Here is an 18658-nt window from a genome sequence, read left to right as displayed (position 1 = left end):
TAAAATATTATATTTTACACTACAGGAAGTACGTGTAGTCGCAGCGACTATTTCAAATATGACGGTCGAATATTATGCAGTGTTTCAGCAAAATAACAATAAGAAATAATACAAATAAAACGTGTGTGTGTGTGTGTGTGTGTGTGTGTCAGTGTGTGTGTGTGTGTGTGTCAGTGTGTGTGTGCGTGTGTGTGTGTGTGTGTGTCAGTGTGTGTGTCAGTGTGTGTGTGTGTGTGTGTCAGTGTGTGTGTGTGTGTGTGTCAGTGTGTGTGTCAGTGTGTGTGTGCGTGTGTGTCAGTGTGTGTGTGTGTCAGTGTGTGTGTGTGTCAGTGTGTGTGTGTGTGTGTGTCAGTGTGTGTGTGCGTGTGTGTGTGTGTGTGTCAGTGTGTGTGTGTGTGTGTGTCAGTGTGTGTGTGTGTGTGTGTGTGTCAGTGTGTGTGTGTGTGTGTGTCAGTGTGTGTGTCAGTGTGTGTGTGCGTGTGTGTCAGTGTGTGTGTGTGTCAGTGTGTGTGTGTGTCAGTGTGTGTGTGTGTGTGTGTGTGTGTGTCAGTGTGTGTGTGTGTGTGTCAGTGTGTGTGTGTGTGTCAGTGTGTGTGTGTGTGTGTGTCAGTGTGTGTGTGTGTGTGTGTCAGTGTGTGTGTGTGTGTGTGTCAGTGTGTGTGTCAGTGTGTGTGTGCGTGTGTGTCAGTGTGTGTGTGTGTCAGTGTGTGTGTGTGTCAGTGTGTGTGTGTGTGTGTGTGTGTGTGTCAGTGTGTGTGTGTGTGTGTCAGTGTGTGTGTGTGTGTCAGTGTGTGTGTCAGTGTGTGTGTGTGTGTGTCAGTGTGTGTGTGTGTGTATATATATATATATATTTTTTTTTTTTCAGGAAAGCATTGACAGGTATATGATCTTGCTCTGTGGCATCGGTTCATTAATAATAACACATTTCGTGTTTTCTGCAGTCAATTGCTGAAAATGAAGTGTATCTACCCAGTGATGAAATATGGACCTATGATACTGACATGGGGATATGGTAAGCTAATGCACAGTAACTCCATACCCATGGACTGGCCCCCATCTTCCACACGAGCCCCAAGATCCGAGGCCATGCTTAGAAATCAGCCTTATTACAGCTTCCTACAGTAAAAGCATGGCAAGGTGTAATAAAGCACAGTGAAGGCATGCTGAAGCACACAACAGCTAAGCACTGTAAAGCACAGAGAGGTATGGTGAAGCATATGCGACATGGCAGTGTATACTGTGGTAGCTTTAAGGTGCTTTTTAATGGCCGAATCGCAGCGAATGGTAGCCGAGGAGAGAAGCGGCCACTGTGCCGTTGTAGATGGGAATTGTCTTTATGTTTGGGGGGGATATATGGTACGTTTTCAAATATGATATCATTGTTTACATTGTTACAGGAACAGTTTTGTCACAGTCAGGATGAACAGCCGCAGCTAGGGGTATTGCAAAAGTCACTCGTCTGTAGAAACGACGACAAGTTTCAGTTAAAAAAAAGAATAACCGAAATAGAGCTTTATTATATATGTTTTTTTTTATTTTTTAGAAATGCATATCATTTTTAAAATATTATATTTTACACTACAGGAAGTACGTGTAGTCGCAGCGACTATTTCAAATATGACGGTCGAATATTATGCAGTGTTTCAGCAAAATAACAATAAGAAATAATACAAATAAAACGTGTGTGTGTGTGTGTGTGTGTGTGTGTCAGTGTGTGTGTGTGTGTGTGTCAGTGTGTGTGTGCGTGTGTGTGTGTGTGTGTGTCAGTGTGTGTGTGTGTGTGTGTCAGTGTGTGTGTGTGTGTGTGTCAGTGTGTGTGTCAGTGTGTGTGTGCGTGTGTGTCAGTGTGTGTGTGTGTCAGTGTGTGTGTGTGTCAGTGTGTGTGTGTGTGTGTGTCAGTGTGTGTGTGCGTGTGTGTGTGTGTGTGTCAGTGTGTGTGTGTGTGTGTGTCAGTGTGTGTGTGTGTGTGTGTCAGTGTGTGTGTGTGTGTGTGTCAGTGTGTGTGTCAGTGTGTGTGTGCGTGTGTGTCAGTGTGTGTGTGTGTCAGTGTGTGTGTGTGTCAGTGTGTGTGTGTGTGTGTGTGTGTGTGTCAGTGTGTGTGTGTGTGTGTCAGTGTGTGTGTGTGTGTCAGTGTGTGTGTCAGTGTGTGTGTGTGTGTGTGTCAGTGTGTGTGTGTGTGTATATATATATATATATTTTTTTTTTTTCAGGAAAGCATTGACAGGTATATGATCTTGCTCTGTGGCATCGGTTCATTAATAATAACACATTTCGTGTTTTCTGCAGTCAATTGCTGAAAATGAAGTGTATCTACCCAGTGATGAAATATGGACCTATGATACTGACATGGGGATATGGTAAGCTAATGCACAGTAACTCCATACCCATGGACTGGCCCCCATCTTCCACACGAGCCCCAAGATCCGAGGCCATGCTTAGAAATCAGCCTTATTACAGCTTCCTACAGTAAAAGCATGGCAAGGTGTAATAAAGCACAGTGAAGGCATGCTGAAGCACACAACAGCTAAGCACTGTAAAGCACAGAGAGGTATGGTGAAGCATATGCGACATGGCAGTGTATACTGTGGTAAATGCATGGTATAACTGGGGGGAAATTACAAAGTTACCATGCACATTTACCATGGTACACTTTTATAAGGGTGAGAGCTGAATACAAGCATAATGTTTAATCTGTTGTTATAAAAATAAAGATGTAATAACGATATCATCAATAATAAAAAGGTTTCCTTAGTGCTTAACAGCTTCCTGTCTCCTGCTCTTTTTTTGTTTTAGAAATTGCTTACGGATTCCTTGCCATCATTGATTTTTATTATTATTTTTTGTCTGGCAGTAGTTTGTAGTTGTAGCTCTATTCATTCATGTAGATTAGGGAGGGGCGGAGCCAGCAGTAGCTCTATTCATTCATGTAGATTAGGGAGGGGCGGAGCCAGCAGTAGCTCTATTCATTCATGTAGATTAGGGAGGGGCGGAGCCAGCAGTAGCTCTATTCATTCATGTAGATTAGGGAGGGGCGGAGCCAGCAGTAGCTCTATTCATTCATGTAGATTAGGGAGGGGCGGAGCCAGCAGTAGCTCTATTCATTCATGTAGATGAGGGAGGGGCGGAGCCAGCAGTAGCTCTATTCATTCATGTAGATGAGGGAGGGGCGGAGCCAGCAGTAGCTCTATTCATTCATGTAGATTAGGGAGGGGCGGAGCCAGCAGTAGCTCTATTCATTCATGTAGATGAGGGAGGGGCGGAGCCAGCAGTAGCTCTATTCATTCATGTAGATGAGGGAGGGGCGGAGCCAGCAGTAGCTCTATTCATTCATGTAGATTAGGGAGGGGCGGAGCGGTGGAATTGCCCTCGAGGACCGGAGCGGTGCACCCCTGCTGTAGCATTGGCTGGTTTCTCCCTTGGTTCTGGTGGTGTGGTACAAGCTTGTCATATCCCTGGCATGCTGGGAGGATGCTTGTTGAAGCAGGTCCATGGACACACCAGGGGGGTTCAGACCTGTCGTACTGCAGCCCCCATGCTGGTTACTTCAGGACATGACTTGATGTGAGCATTCATTGTACTGCACACACCCCTCCTCCACCCCAGAGCAGCGCACTGGAAGTGCAGAAATCAAGGAGATTTAAAAGAGTTTAGTCAGTGATTGAAGTTGTTGCTTGCGCATTTGTGCAGGGAAACCCATTCGATGGAAGGAGACATCCCACCTCCAATGTCCGGGAGTTGTGAAGCCTGTCTGAATGGAGTCATGTACATCTTTGGTGGATATGATGACAATGGCTATACAAACCAGGTAGGAATGTGGGTAGCAGACGTGCAGTGGCATGTAAAGTGAGCAGCAACATCACATCAGTGTGACACACTGTATAGAACAGTATATTCCTTATACCCCCAAAACTGGTCAAATACTGAACATGATAGCTGTCTTGGCTGCCCCATTACATGAAGGAATCTCTTTCCCGTTCAGGGACTCCTTTTAAATTGGCAGCCAGTGCACACGTGTGGGGTGACTGCTTAGGAAAACCCTGTTTTTTGAAGAGGGGACGATGATCTCTTCAAAGAGGTTAAGTAAACAAGTCTATTTGAGGTTAAGTGTGCAACGCCAGTGACCCTAAACCAGCATGGGTGTCCTGATGGAGGGACTCCTGGGCTTCACAATGAGGCAGGGTGTCATTGGCAGGGCTGAGTTAGGACCCTTTTTTTCAGAGAAGCAGGTACTTCCTACATTTAATAGTTTATGGGATATAAAAGGGTTGTACAGCTAAGTTCAGTATTGATGTGATACCTGCCTGGTTTTTTTTGCAGCTCTATTGTGTTAACCTAAAGGACAATAATGGAAAATTCACGTGGAAGAAAATCACCAATTTCAAGGGATGTCCTCCAACACCGAGAGACAAACTGTCCTGCTGGGTGTATGATAACAGGTACGTCTGTAAAATCAATAGAATAACAAAACGTCACTGGATATTTAACATAGCTATCATCAGGGTGCGGGGCTGCTGGTTATTCCGAGGGTCAACAAAAGCAACACGGGAGGCAGGGCTTTTTCTTGTAGAGCTCCTAAATTATGGAATGCCTTCGTTTGTCAGGGAAGCTGGGACCATTAGCAGTTTTCAAGGCAAGACTAAAAACACACTTTAATAAAATGGCTTTCTTATGTTAGTGGGTTTTAATGTAACTTTTAAATTGCTGCTTTAGCATTATGTGTATACTGTTATTTAAATCTGTTATTTATTATTATTTGTTTATTTAGCAGACGCCTTTATCCAAGGCGACTTACAGACACTAGGGTGTGTGAACTATGCATCAGCTGCAGAGTCACTTACAATTACATCTCACTCAAAAGACGGAGCACAAGGAGGTTAAGTGATTTGCTCAGGGTCACACAATGAGTCAGTGGTTGAGGTGGGATTTGAACCGGAGACCTCCTGGTTACAAGCCCTTTTCTTTAACCACTGGACCACACAGCCTCCTATTTAAATGGTCTGATTGTGGCAGTTGTACGTGTGACATGCTATACAAATGTATTGTGGTTTGTGCTCTTTTCTGCTATGTACTGTACAGTGCTTTTGGCAGCAGTGTGGAGTAGTGGTTAGGGCTCTGGACTCTTGACCGGAGGGTCGTGGGTTCAATCCCAGGTGGAGGACACTGCTGCTGTACCCTTGAGCAAGGTACTTTACCTAGATTGCTCCAGTAAAAACCCAACTGTATAAATGGGGAATTGTATGTAAAAATAATGTGATATCTTGTAACAATTGTAAGTCGCCCTGGATAAGGGCGTCTACTAAGAAATAAATAATAATAATAATAATAATAATAATAATAATAATAATAATAATAATAATAATAATAAAAAGCGCTAAATAAATAAATAAATGAATGAATGAATGCATTAATAAATATAGGGAACAGCACATGAAGGGTTAAGGAGCCCCTTTTTTTTTTTTTTTTTTTTAGGATTATCTACTTCGGTGGTTATGGCTGCAAGAAACTGAATGAACTGAGTGACTCCATGAGCTTCTGCACAGACGAGGTGTCTTGGGTAACGAGTCTCCACAGCTCCTTGTATCAATGACAGCTTGCTGTTCCCTTCATGAATCAGCAGCCATTCCCAGCATGCTGACTGCAGTGCACTTTCACGTCACTCTTGCAGGTGGGGGAGATGTTTTGGGGGTGGAATAATGAAGTGCATGTCTTGGACCCCGCTACAGAAACCTGGACCCAGCCAGTCACACAAGTAAGCGAACGGAAATGTTTTTCATGAGGGGGAAGCCAGGCATCGTTTTACTGAGACTAGAGGCATGGCAGCGGTAACTGATTCCCAAAGCAGCGTGTGTTTTTAAATCAGTGCGCCTGACCCACTGGGTAATCTGGAGTCTGACAGGACCCTGCTGTGAAAAAGAGGAGGTTTCGCTGCTGGGCTTGTTTGGTTAGGACAGTCATTTGATTTAGGGGCAGTATAAATAACCTAGTCTCAGTCATTTTGACAGCAGATCAGATGTTATCAAGTTAGAAGTTAAAGAAATCCTCATGCAGAGAGAAATTCATTTCTTACTGAGAGCTGATGACCTGGCTGGAGTGATTCTCTCTGTGTGGGTACAGGGAGTGATTCTCTCTGTGTGGGTACAGGGAGTGATTCTCTCTGTGTGGGTACAGGGAGTGATTCTCTCTGTGTGGGTACAGGGAGTGATTCTCTCTGTGTGGGTACAGGGAGTGATTCTCTCTGTGTGGGTACAGGGAGTGATTCTCTCTGTGTGGGTACAGGGAGTGATTCTCTCTGTGTGGGTACAGGGAGTGATTCTCTCTGTGTGGGTACAGGGAGTGATTCTCTCTGTGTAGGTACAGGGAGTGATTCTATCTGTCTGAAAAGTTGTATTTTATTCTCAGGGCACTCACCCAGCACCTCGAGCTGCCCATGCAGGCACAACCCTGGGCATCAAAGGCTATGTGTTTGGAGGGAGAGTGCTGGTAGGTGCAGCTCAAAGGCTCTGTGTTTGGAGGGAGAGTGCTGGTAGGTGCAGCTCAAAGGCTGTGTGTTTGGAGGGAGAGTGCTGGTAGGTGCAGCTCAAAGGCTCTGTGTTTGGAGGGAGATTGCTGGTAGGTGCAGCTCAAAGGCTCTGTGTTTGGAGGGAGAGTGCTGGTAGGTGCAGCTCAAAGGCTGTGTGTTTGGAGGGAGAGTGCTGGTAGGTGCAGATCAAAGGCTCTGTGTTTGGAGGGAGATTGCTGGTAGGTGCAGCTCAAAGGCTGTGTGTTTGGAGGGAGAGTGCTGGTAGGTGCAGCTCAAAGGCTGTGTGTTTGGAGGGAGAGTGCTGGTAGGTGCAGCTCAAAGGCTCTGTGTTTGGAGGGAGGGTGCTGGTAGGTGCAGCTCAAAGGCTCTGTGTTTGGAGGGAGAGTGCTGGTAGGTGCAGCTCAAAGGCTCTGTGTTTGGAGGGAGAGTGCTGATAGGTGCAGCTCAAAGGCTGTGTGTTTGGAGGGAGAGTGCTGGTAGGTGCAGCTCAAAGGCTCTGTGTTTGGAGGGAGAGTGCTGGTAGGTGCAGCTCAAAGGCTCTGTGTTTGGAGGGAGAGTGCTGGTAGGTGCAGCTCAAAGGCTCTGTGTTTGGAGGGAGAGTGCTGGTAGGTGCAGATCAAAGGCTCTGTGTTTGGAGGGAGAGTGCTGGTAGGTGCAGCTCAAAGGCTCTGTGTTTGGAGGGAGAGTGCTGGTAGGTGCAGCTCAAAGGCTCTGTGTTTGGAGGGATAGTGCTGGTAGGTGCAGCTCAAAGGCTCTGTGTTTGGAGGGAGAGTGCTGATCTACCGAAGGAAGCATTAAGGTAACCAGGTTTAAACTCTTACCTGTTGTTAGCTGTGTCTTCTGTTGAAGATATTTTGGTTACACTGACTCTACACGATAGAAGTGATAGTTGCTGCTATACAGGATGTGAAAAGATACCAGGAAGAAACAGTTTAGTTTTACAAAAGATTCATCTGCAATGTTGTACTTGACAATTCTGTATAAAAAAAAGAAACTATTTCTTTATGCACTTTACTGATGTAACCTGCTAAAGAATGACATGTATTTTTATACACTAGGGGACCAGAACTAATGACATACACTGTCTAGACCTTGGTACCTGGACTTGGTCAAACATGTAAGTACCCTGTTTCTTTTTTTTGTATGTCTAACATGTGTAACATACGTTTCATAGGTCATGTGTAACATACGTTTCATAGGTCATGTGTAACATACGTTTCATAGGTCATGTGTAACAGGCAGTTGATTTTCATAACCTTTCGTTTTCAAATTGTAATGATCTTGGTGTCATTTTTTAAGACCATTCAGGATCTCTAGTGCCTGATGAGTGCCCTGTTGGATCCTGATTCTTCTTGGATATAGAGCTGCTTGCTGTTTTTCAATTCTCTGTTCTCTGTTCTCTGTTCTCTCTCTCTCTCTCTCTCTCTCTCTCTCTCTCTCTCTCTCTCTCTCTCCATTCATTTAGAATTCACTCTTCTGTCAGAAGGCCTGTTGGCCGCTCCTGGCACACCGTGACCACAGTATCTGATTGCATGATGTTCTTATTCGGTGGATTAAGTGCAAACAGTGAACCTCTAGGCAAGTAACTTTAATATCAATAGCTTCTGATAGAAATGTCTTCAATGCAAAACGCTTATTATTATTATTATTATTATTATTATTATTATTATTATTATTATTATTATTATTATTATTAACTTACAATAAAATTAATGTTTTTTTGTAACAGACACAAATATTCCAATACTTTGTTACAGACGATGGCTGGTTGTTTAATGTCCAGACAAAAAACTGGACCCAACTTCAACATTTACCCAAGAATAAGCCAAGGTAAATAATAACACCCATTATTTAAAATGGCATTACTGATCAGCAGTCGTAGCTCTATATTCCAATCTGGTTACATTGCGATCACAAGGTATTAATGTTCCTAAACATTTCAATTTGGTTCTGGTATGATAATGTTGAGATAGATCTCCGTATTCCACAGTGTTTCTCTAGATCACATGATCCCGACATTGCAGTGTGGGTATCTCGATAGAACTGTCATTTATCAGATGGAACTGTAGATTACAGTGTGACAGCTAACAACACTGTGGCTTCGTAGGATTGCATGGGAGTAACATGTGAATAACAAATGCCTCGTTGTTATTTCATAATGATGTTTCTAGTCCTGAAGATAATAAAAAAAAAAATAATAGAACCACGAAGCATAATGAATTAAAATGGAACCGCACAGGGATATCAGTGAATGCACTGGAATTCATAATGAATTCAAGTGGAACCACACAGGGATAGCAGTGAATGCATTGAAATTCATAGGAATGTGCAGCCACTGTTTTGAGTAAGTGTATGTTGACCCTGCAGGCTGTGGCATACCGCCTGTCTAGGACCGGAGTCTGAAGTGTTTGTTTTTGGAGGAAGCCAGGATGACATACTTTCAGTGGACAGAGTAAGCAAAACATCTCCCCAATATTGTAGTAGTTCTTCTTCACCAGAGTGCTCTCATACATCTGGCATGGTCTTGCTCACGCAAGCATGCTTGTACATGGGTGTGGTATGGAAAGACCCCTGGATGGCTTCTTGATCAGGGATCCACAGCATAGTTGTGACAGAAATGCAAGATGAATAGATTGTTGCATGCTGATATCTTCGGGCTGCCTTTTACTGCATTAGATATGATTAAATACTGATATAGTGCAATAAGCTAGCATACTGTAGATGTCATTATTATTATTATTATTATTATTATTATTATTATTATTTATTTCTTAGCAGACGCCCTTATCCAGGGCGACTTACAATTGTTACAAGATATCACATTATTTTTTACATACAATTACCCATTTATACAGTTCGGTTTTTACTGGAGCAATCTAGGTAAAGTACCTTGCTCAAGGGTACAGTAGCAGTGTCCCCTACCAGGGATTGAACCCACGACCCTCCAGTCAAGAGTCCAGAGCCCTAACCACTACTCCACAATTGTAGTTTTGAGTGAATAATTCACTTGTAAGTGTTCCTTTTCACTGTCAGTAGAATGGAAGCTTGTTTTCATTCCTGCAGGGAGCAGTAAATTGTTTGGAAAGGTGTTTTGAATCTAAACACTGTCTATGCACTCATCATTTTTTACCAGGGCCACTGCAATGATTTACTGGTCTTCCAAACCCAGCCTTACACCCTGCTCAGGCAAGTATTGTGCTTCAGTAAGAGACAGCAGAATGAACCCCCTGGAGCTGCGTGCTGCACCGCTGTGTGGTTCGGTTCTTGTGAGGATGCTGGCTCTGTTGTGTTCGACCTGCAGAGACGCTTCAAACGCTTCAAAGCGCTCCCTTGTTATTGCACCGTCTGACTCGCACTTCAGAACACAGTAAATTACTGACGCCACTTAAACAGGGGAATACAGGCCCCAGCCTCACAGTGAATGAACCGCTGCAGCGAGCTGTTGAATGGGGAGCTGCAGAGGGAGCGCTGTCTGTATTAGCAGTGAACAGTGTATGTGTGTGGAGGGGGGGGAGTGGAGGGGGGGGGGGGGCAGGGAGAAGGAGAAGGAGATGCAACCTTATTAAATGACAGTCATGCAAAGTAAACACGCTCTCCAGGGAGGTCACTGCACTGCTGGCTGCCTGGGCTTCACTCACATTGTAACAGATCATTCTGTAACTTTTAAAAAATTTCCACCAGCAGCGTTCTCTCTTAATTTGTTTGTATTGAAGCGCATGCACTGTTGCTGTGTGTAATTCGATGAGACAGGGCTGCTCAGGTGGTGTTGGAGTTGTCGTTATGCGGACCAGACGGCTGACATGACTGTAATTCATATCCGTTAAGCCCCTTGACAAGCTGTCGCATGGAAATGGGTATCTGCTCCTCTGACATGCTTGAGATTCCTGTCCAGGTTCCACAAGAGGTTCTGTGTCTACAGCATGCCAGCCTCAGTGCCTGACTGTGTCTGTTTCTTTTTGAAGCTTCCAATCCCCTCTTCTGTTCCGGATACAGGTTGTGTTTAGACTACATGGGAAAAAATGCCAAGCTTCTTCAGGAACAGCTGTCCTGGTTACCGCCGAAACTTTCTCACAAAGTTCAGGACAAGATTTCATTTTGGACTGGAGCTGGGACACCCCACGAGTAACAGGAAACTGCCGGGAGCAGAACTGTGAGACCAGCAGGTGGTGCTGTTGCATATATATTACCAAGGGTCACACAGAAGGATGCTTGGAGGGAAACATTTTGAGAACTCCCAAGATCAGACATGCAGAAACAGCCTGGCCAGTCCAAACTCCATGGAACAAAAACCAACACGAGAACGTATACACCACGAGAGACTATTAAACACAACACAACATACAAGCTGGAAATAATCAGCAAATTGACAAAACCATGTACATTATTCATAATAAACGAAGCACTTACTCCTGCACGCTGATGATCAGCTAGGACACATTGCAATGACAGAATGCTAACCCAGGCTGACATGCAGAAAGACCCTCTGCAGCTTCATAATTAAGGGTTGTGTGGGGATGTGAGTTGGACGTTGGAACAGGAGCCTTGCCAGGTAATGACTTTCATTTGGTTACTGATTTGAAATTGTACACTCTGCCATAGAAGCCCCCAGGCAGTCCCTCCTTCATGCGTTCAACTGCACCAGATCATCTGCTTCACATGGCCCTGCGGGTTACCCTCATTGCAGGCCCCCCCTTTAATCTGCCATAACTGACTTCCAGGAGGCTATGTGCTGCACAGTCATGTTCCGTTATTATATATTAATCTAGTATTGATTTCAGGGCGACGGTTTAATCCATTCTTTCGTAATGTAATATTCAGTGCACTCTGCTGTGCTACCACCAGGAAACAGACCAAACAAGTGCGTGTTTGTTTACTGTTGCATTGTAAGTGGTTGGCACTTCCTCTTTAAAAAAATAAATAAATACAGTACTCTGAACAAATAAACAATAGAAAACACGTGTTGTTTTTTTGTTCATGTAGCAGACTCTACTTTTTTGTTATATGAAATGTTATTAAATTATACTTATTAGCTTAGATAAAAGATTAAATAACATTTTGTATGGATGGAAAATGTGTAGACCGAGTTGAAAAAATCAAATTGCAGTCTAGAACAGGTTCATAAATATAAATCTATTTGACAGAGGTTTAGAAAGACGCATTCTTTCAAACAAATTAACCGTTCTCTTTGACCCGTTAGGGTTAAGAACTGATTTGAAAATTAAACTCAGTATTCGCATTCTCTCAGATGGCTCTTCTGTCTGTACCTGTGCCAACTATTTGATCCATCAAATCCCGTGTCAACAGACTGTTCGGTTAAACCTGGACAGACTGTCAAAAAGTTTAATAACCTGCAACCGTGATTTGATTAAACACAATGGGGTTTAAAACAAGCCCTTCACGAAACTTAATTAAAACCGTCAAATAAATAAACATGCAAATGGGGTCTCTGTAACCTCGTTTGTGCTCTCTAGAAAATGTGAGTCATAGGAAATTAAATATCAATTAAGAAATGGCATTTACATGAATGTGTTTCAAATGAAAATGACATCAGAGAAAGACCTGCCTTCACAACCACGTGATTACCCTAGCAACGAAGAGCGTTGCACTGCTACCATGGCAACGTAAACAGAAGACCGTGTTACTCCTTAGCTAGCCTAATATCCCGGTCGCAGTGAACTTTCGTCATCAGAAAATAGACACCCATTTTGATGGAAAATATTCAGAAATTATACCATTATTAAGTTAAAAAAAATGCATTATAACAGATTGATCGATTTTCTGTATCACGTAATAAATCAAAATGGTTTAAGTATATTTTATTACCTATGTTTATATGATGTAAATTAGCTGCGACCATCCGGCGGCGGATGAATATGCGTAAATTGAAACAGAAGGGAAGTTTAAACTGTCAAGTGAAAAAAACAACAAACTAGAAAGTAAACTGTCAGCAGCGATGAGTTCGGGTTCAAAACTGGAAGATTTAAATTTAACCTCAGATGAAATAGACCGCTTCAGCAAAGCGTTCAAAGATGAGAAATTCAGAGAGCTGCTGCGCGAATACGCTGAAGAAATCTCCAATCCGGAGAATAAAAAAAAATACGAAGAAGAAATTACCATGATGGAGCAGGAGAGAGGCATGGGTGTGAAATTCATTCACCCTCAGCCGGGCCACGCACTGAAAACCAGTGTTAACGGGGCTCAGAAATGCTTCGTTAACATCTGCAGCAACGACCTGCTGAGCAAGCCGGTCTGTAAACCGGGGAAGGCGGGCGACGGCAAAGCAGGGCAGCTGTGGTCTCTGCCATACAGTCTGGCGCCAGGGAGAGAAGACATGGGCGCCCGGGCGGAGAGGCACATGGTTTATGATGTAGTATTTCACCCGGATACTCTTTACATGGCTGGGAGAAACGACAGGTTTAAGAAAATGGTCGATGAGACGGCCATCGAGGCGATCCAGAAGCAATTTAATGTGAAACTGGACAAGAAAAACACCAAGACCTTGAAAACGAAGTACAAAGGCGCCCCCCACCCCACTGTCATTCGCAAACCGCTGTCCGGTGCGAAAGAAGCGGAGCCGTCAACTGAGCCGAATGACGAGGGCGCTTTGCAATTCCCTTACCCCTATGACAGTAACACACACCGTGCTGCCGGCAACGGAGCGGAGGAGAGCCGAAATGAAGCCGGGAACGTGAAGGGCGAAATTAAATCAGACTCGGACGAGCAAAACAAACCCACCACCCCAACTCATGCGATCAAATACAGGACTTTCGTTGACTTTCAAGATTACCGATACTCCCGAGACTCTGCGCCCAGCACCAGACCCAGAGAGTTGGTCATTACCATTGATTTGCCTTTGCTTAAATGTGCTGGGGACGCAGACCTGGATGTGACCGAGAACCGCTTCTTATTGCAGTCCCAGAAACCGGCTTACAGACTGGACTTCCCACTGCCTTATCCTGTTAATGAAAACCAAGGGACAGCTACATTCATCAAAGCCAGGAAGCAGCTGGTTGTCACGTTACCTGTCCTGCCGGCGGTCCCCGAAGCCAGCAGTCAGGCGGTCTGTGAAGTGCAAAGTGAACCCGGCGGTACCGTGGAGGAGGATCTGAGCGACAGCAACGGCACAGCGGGATGCCGAAGCTGTGACACAATCCCAGCCTGTGATTCCCAGGTGCACGACAATCTCAGAACAACTGCAAATAAAAACACAAGCGAGCTTCCTGCCTTTCCGACAGGCGGCGTAGCCCGAGGGGGGGAAGGGGTACGTAGCGAGGACTCTATGGAAGGAAGCGGTTCAGACGGAGAAAAAACTCTGCCATATGAAAGTGATGAAGCACAACCCATTCCCCCCGTTAAGAAAAGCGAAGTGGCAGCGGGCACGGCTCATTACTGCGACGCACTGCCAAATCATTTGCAGACTCGAGTTAAAGCCGAAGCTTCTGAGAAGAGTTTGGAAGACTGCCCGTCTGAAAGCGAGCCTCGGTGCCCTACTTTCCATTTGAGTCAAGATAATACGTCTGTTACTCTGTTCATAGATATTAAAGGCATTGTCCGCGAGAGCTTCAATAGCGTGCTTACAGCTACAGCGTATGAAGTTTCATTTGGAACCAGCGAGCTGGAGAAGGCCTCCTATTCACTGGTTCTCCAGTTCCCCCCTGCATGCCATTTACAAAGCAGTCACAGTGCTGCGGCTGTGTGTGAGCACAGCGCTCCCGTGTCTGTGCTGTTGTCCAAGTCCCCACAAAGCGTTGGCTTGTGGCAAACCTTTCGCTTTGGCATAACAGAAAGGGACCTGCAGGTGAGCATACAAATATTAATATAACCAATACTACTAATAACAAAGCTGAATGCAAATCCGGACAGGAAACGGTGTTCAGATGTGTCACAGTAAAAATGACTGGTCACATTGTGCCCTGCCTAGTCACTATTATTAATTATGTTAGTCACCTATCAAGACCAAAATGAGCTCATATAATTAAAACCAATAGCTCTCTCAAAATATGACTTTTAAACCAGAAAACAATTGAAAACAGTTCATTAAACTCCACCCCCCTTTCTTTGGCCAAATAATTACAATTTCTACAAATGATGCTGGCAATGCAGGGTGAAGTCCCAGACCCAGGAAAGCCAATACTACAGTTATTGAACGCCTGTCAGGCTGCTACAATATCCCCTGTCATTGTGAAGAGTGTCTGTAGCACTGGAGACCCTAAACTAGTGCATTCCCGTATTCTCACAGCGGCCAGTGATGAAACCCTCTAGAATGCAGTGACGAGGTTACTGATCCTCTTGAAATGGCATGTGATGCAGCTCAGAAGTGATAGCGGTTCATGCCATTCCTCTTGGGAGAATGCACTGACTGGTTCATGCTTCTGCTTCCACCCAGTAAAGCCCCTTCAGCAGCTGTCATTAAATTACCACTTTGCTTACCTAGAGTCATTGCTGTAAAGTGATGTGCAAAACCCATCTGTGTAAGAGGTCGGCAAAGACTTTTCTGAAACCTTGAAAGGTCTGCTGGCAAATGGAATCTGTAATAATTAGCCAACAGTTCCTGTGGTGAAAGCACTTTTCATTCCTTGTAAAAATCTATCTTAGTCCTGCATGCTAGTTTCATAAAACACGCACGCACACACACACACACACTGACGCACGCACACACACACACACTGACGCACGCACGCACACACACACACACAATTAAAGTTGGTAGTTTCAGGATAGATGTGCTGTGTAATAGTTGTTTTATGCAGTGTGGTAGACAGGTGCCAGTGTATTGGATTAACACTGTTTCAATACTTAATGGCTTTCTGGCTTAGCCCACTGTAACTGATATTGTTATGTAAATTAAAACCCAGAGTTACCAAGACAGCATTAACAGCAGCTGCTGTGATACACAATACTGACATGCTTCAAGTTACAATGAGAAATTGTGGAAACATCGCTGATCTTCAGGTTTTTTCAATCAGTAGTAAGTTTTGGTGTTCTGTATGTTTTATCTTTTCTGGGCTCAGGTTTTTTTTTGTGTTGCTTTGAAAAGTTAGTTCCCCTGGTAGTTAATTAAGCCTTTCCTTTCTTTGTCAGCACGCTCTGGCCCCTCAGAGTGAGTGGAGCTGCCTGAAGCGATGTCCTCTGCTCTGACAGCCTTTCAGTCAAATCACAATTAGAAGTTGTGAGAGCTCTTGCAAGCAGTCCACCATGGCAGTGTTTGAGGACTGTGAGCTGGCTCCTACTGCATCTCCAAGCCCTTCTTGGTGTTAGGAGCTTTTAGGAAAGAAAGGAAGGGTGTAAATTAACCTTCAGGGCATTGGGACCAGTTTAGTTTCTGTTTGATTTTTTTTTTTTTTATGTTGAAGTTGTGCATGCTGATTTTTTTTTTTTGTGTGTGTGTTGTATTTTATTAAATCTTGCATGTGCCTTTTCTATTTAAGGAGCGTTCTTTTAGCAATATGGAAACTACAAATGCACTGAAACCACCTGTGGACACTCAGACGAGTCTAAACAGCCACGCTGCAAGTGAAGTGTTCCCAAAAGACAACCTTGAAACCCAGGTAACGCTACAGTATACACACACTGGATAGGCTACACATTTTCTATTTAAAACTTAAATACAAGCATTATAGCTTTTGGTCTGTATTTATAAATCACATGTGATGCATTACTATCCTGTTTTTATCCGTTGTGTCGCCCAGATTAATCATTTTAATAACTTCTCTTTCAGCAAGAGCCTGGCATCTGCTTCCAATCTCAGAACAAGTATAACGTAATACTTGATGAAACACCAAAAGCTGCGTCTGTGGTCATGTCTAATCCCAGCGGCAATGTGAACGACGAGGGATCTTCCTCTGGTGCACTCACCCAAGAGACGGGGCAGGAGGGCCACACACACATAGCAGAGGGACTTGCCAACTCTGATACTGCAGTCACGCCAGGGTCTCAAATGGCCAATGGAAAGGGTCCAGTGTTAACTAACAGCTCTGCAACAGCTGACCCACCTGCAGTGCCAAACACCATGGATGGAGCAACACCAAGGGAGCCAGTATCTGTAAGCAACAACTCCCCTCCCCATGACGCTGCATTAGACGCCGGCACAGCTAATACAGCACAGAAAGTGGTCCGGTTAGAGGAGAGGGTGACGCTGGGAGATGGGAGTGAGCTGGACGAGGATGACCTGCCCGCGGAGCAGAAGGAGGGGTCAGTGGACTGCGTGTCTGCCCCGCCAGTCATTGAGGAAACTAACAAAGATGGAAGTGTAACGATTATAAGCAATCACACCACCTGCTCTGCATTCTCTTTTCAAAATAGCCTTTTATTTGAACTGGACTAAGCGTGAAAAAAAAAAAAAATCTTAGTAGTGACAAACATCTTATAGAATGGGAAAAGACTGCGTAGAATACGAAGTCTGAATTCACCGGCGAGCCTTACCCTGTAATTGTTCTTAGTGTTGACTTACAATAATAATATTAATGATAATAAGAAGTGAATGAAAAGGAAGCTCCCATTGTGTAGATGTTCTCTAAACAGCATTGTGTAAATCTGGTTCTATATAGAGTATAAATCTGGTCCTATCGAGTTAATCATCCGTATCAGAAGGGCTTCAGAATTTACCCTGTACTCTTTATTGTGAGAAGCAGGCCTCGTAACTCCTGGTAAAGTGTTTCCTTCTTACCATCCTTCAAGGCTGAAAGCTTGTGCATAATTTAGAATCATGTTGTATTTTCCAGTACATGTCACGCTACATTCACAGTCATTTTCCACAGGTTTCTATAGTGCAAAGCTGACTTGTTTTGCTTGGTGTTTTTTCCTTACCCCATTTCACCACACACACACACACACTGCTGTCATTGCGTGTATTTTAAACGTGTTGAAGTCCCTGGGTTAGGTCACAGCTCCCTGTCTCCCAGGTTTCACCCAGTCTTCAGCTGCAGCTTCCCTGTGATGCGACATTCAAGACACATGGCCCTTTATTTTCCCCTATGGGAAATATCGCAGCTTAATTGGCCCCACTATAGCGAATGTATGACTTTGGCAATTAGCCCACAGTGGAAAACTGGGCCCATGGGGTGCACAACGAGACCAAAATGTTTAAATAAATTGCTAGTTTACTCAAGCTGTTGAAATACAACCACACTTAACACCTCCATTAGCACAGCTCAGAGTACTGCAGTACAGCATCAGTGTTGCATCACCCTATAGAATTAACTAACTTTGCTTCTGAAGTCGAATGAAACCTGCTGAATAATGTTAAGTTACCATACTGAATTACATACCAGCGCTTTGTAGTTTTCCATATACTTATCAAAAAACTGATGAAAAATGTAACATTTCGAAATCTAACATGATATACTACTGTACTGCTATTACGCCTGCCAGCAGACGTCTGTTAAGCTGCATTTTTTATAAACGTTTTAATCTATAGATATTATAATAGAAACAATGGACACATTCATACCACGCCCGTGGATCTAGGGTCTCTTCGGGTTCCATGGAATCGTACACAGCATTTACATGAAAAGATGTTAAATGCAAATACATTAATATTGCTTATGCTTTTGTTTACTATAACTTGAACTGCGTGTGTACTGTTGTTTGTTTAGTGTGCTATACTTTCTCAGGTCTGTAAACGGCTGTTGGATCTCAGAAGAGGAGTGCTCTTCAAGGTTTTAAACTGCCCTCTAAGTACAGTTTATTTGTTGTATTTTATAGTTTAATTCACAGATTGTTCCAGAAACAATGCTGTGCATCAGAACAAATTGAACGGGTTCTTCCTGGTATTTCAGGGATGGCAATAAGACTCCTATTGCATAGCACTTTCCCCCATTCCAAGTTTTAACATGATCCTGATTAGCCACGGTGTGTAACAATCTCAGGTGTGTCTGATTAAACTCATAGTATAACGGAAATGGATCACAGTGCTATGCAATGGGAGTCTTGTTTCCATGCCTGTAATTAATCATTTCCTGTGTGTTAGGTCACTTGACCGGCTTGCAGATAGACAAGGAAGTAGCAGCACCTTTATTGTTTCATAGTCTTTGAACCGCCTGCACACTCCTAACTAAATTATAAAATACAAGAAAAGAAAAAGAAAAGCAGGAAGAACCAGTGGAAAGAAGAAATAAAATCAGATTTGCGGTTAGCACT

General features: G+C 43.8%; 2 protein-coding genes across 8 annotated transcripts; both read left to right on the top strand.

Moving 5' to 3' along the window:
• The first annotated feature begins 872 nt into the window (after window positions 1–872).
• LOC117417573 (kelch domain-containing protein 1-like) lies at window positions 873–11513 on the top strand. Of its 7 annotated transcripts, XM_058992072.1 has the most exons (13): window positions 876–1356; window positions 2287–2357; window positions 3688–3805; window positions 4318–4436; window positions 5470–5554; window positions 5666–5749; window positions 6400–6480; window positions 7579–7637; window positions 7986–8098; window positions 8278–8350; window positions 8888–8972; window positions 9654–9706; window positions 10514–10755. In XM_058992072.1, exons 1-13 carry the CDS (start codon window positions 1225–1227, stop codon window positions 10644–10646), a joined length of 1206 nt encoding a protein of 401 aa, XP_058848055.1. In that variant the 5' UTR covers window positions 876–1224; the 3' UTR covers window positions 10647–10755. The 7 variants fall into 7 exon arrangements, with proteins under 7 accessions (XP_058848051.1, XP_058848054.1, XP_058848050.1 ...); XM_058992068.1 differs by lacking the exon at window positions 9654–9706 and having other exon boundaries at window positions 873–1356; window positions 5470–5545; window positions 10514–11513; XM_058992067.1 differs by lacking the exon at window positions 9654–9706 and having other exon boundaries at window positions 874–1356; window positions 10514–11512.
• A 915-nt stretch (window positions 11514–12428) lies between these two features.
• Window positions 12429–18653, top strand: LOC117418583 (protein kintoun-like). The gene is made up of 3 exons (XM_058992063.1): window positions 12429–14318; window positions 15949–16068; window positions 16239–18653. The coding sequence occupies exons 1-3, from the start codon at window positions 12474–12476 to the stop codon at window positions 16842–16844; spliced, it is 2571 nt and encodes an 856-aa protein (XP_058848046.1). The 5' UTR covers window positions 12429–12473; the 3' UTR covers window positions 16845–18653.
• The last annotated feature ends 5 nt before the right edge of the window (window positions 18654–18658 follow it).

The sequence above is a fragment of the Acipenser ruthenus genome, chromosome 18, assembly GCF_902713425.1.
Source record: "Acipenser ruthenus chromosome 18, fAciRut3.2 maternal haplotype, whole genome shotgun sequence".
Classification (NCBI taxonomy): Eukaryota; Metazoa; Chordata; class Actinopteri; order Acipenseriformes; family Acipenseridae; genus Acipenser; species Acipenser ruthenus.
This window is presented reverse-complemented; position numbering and strand designations above follow the sequence as displayed.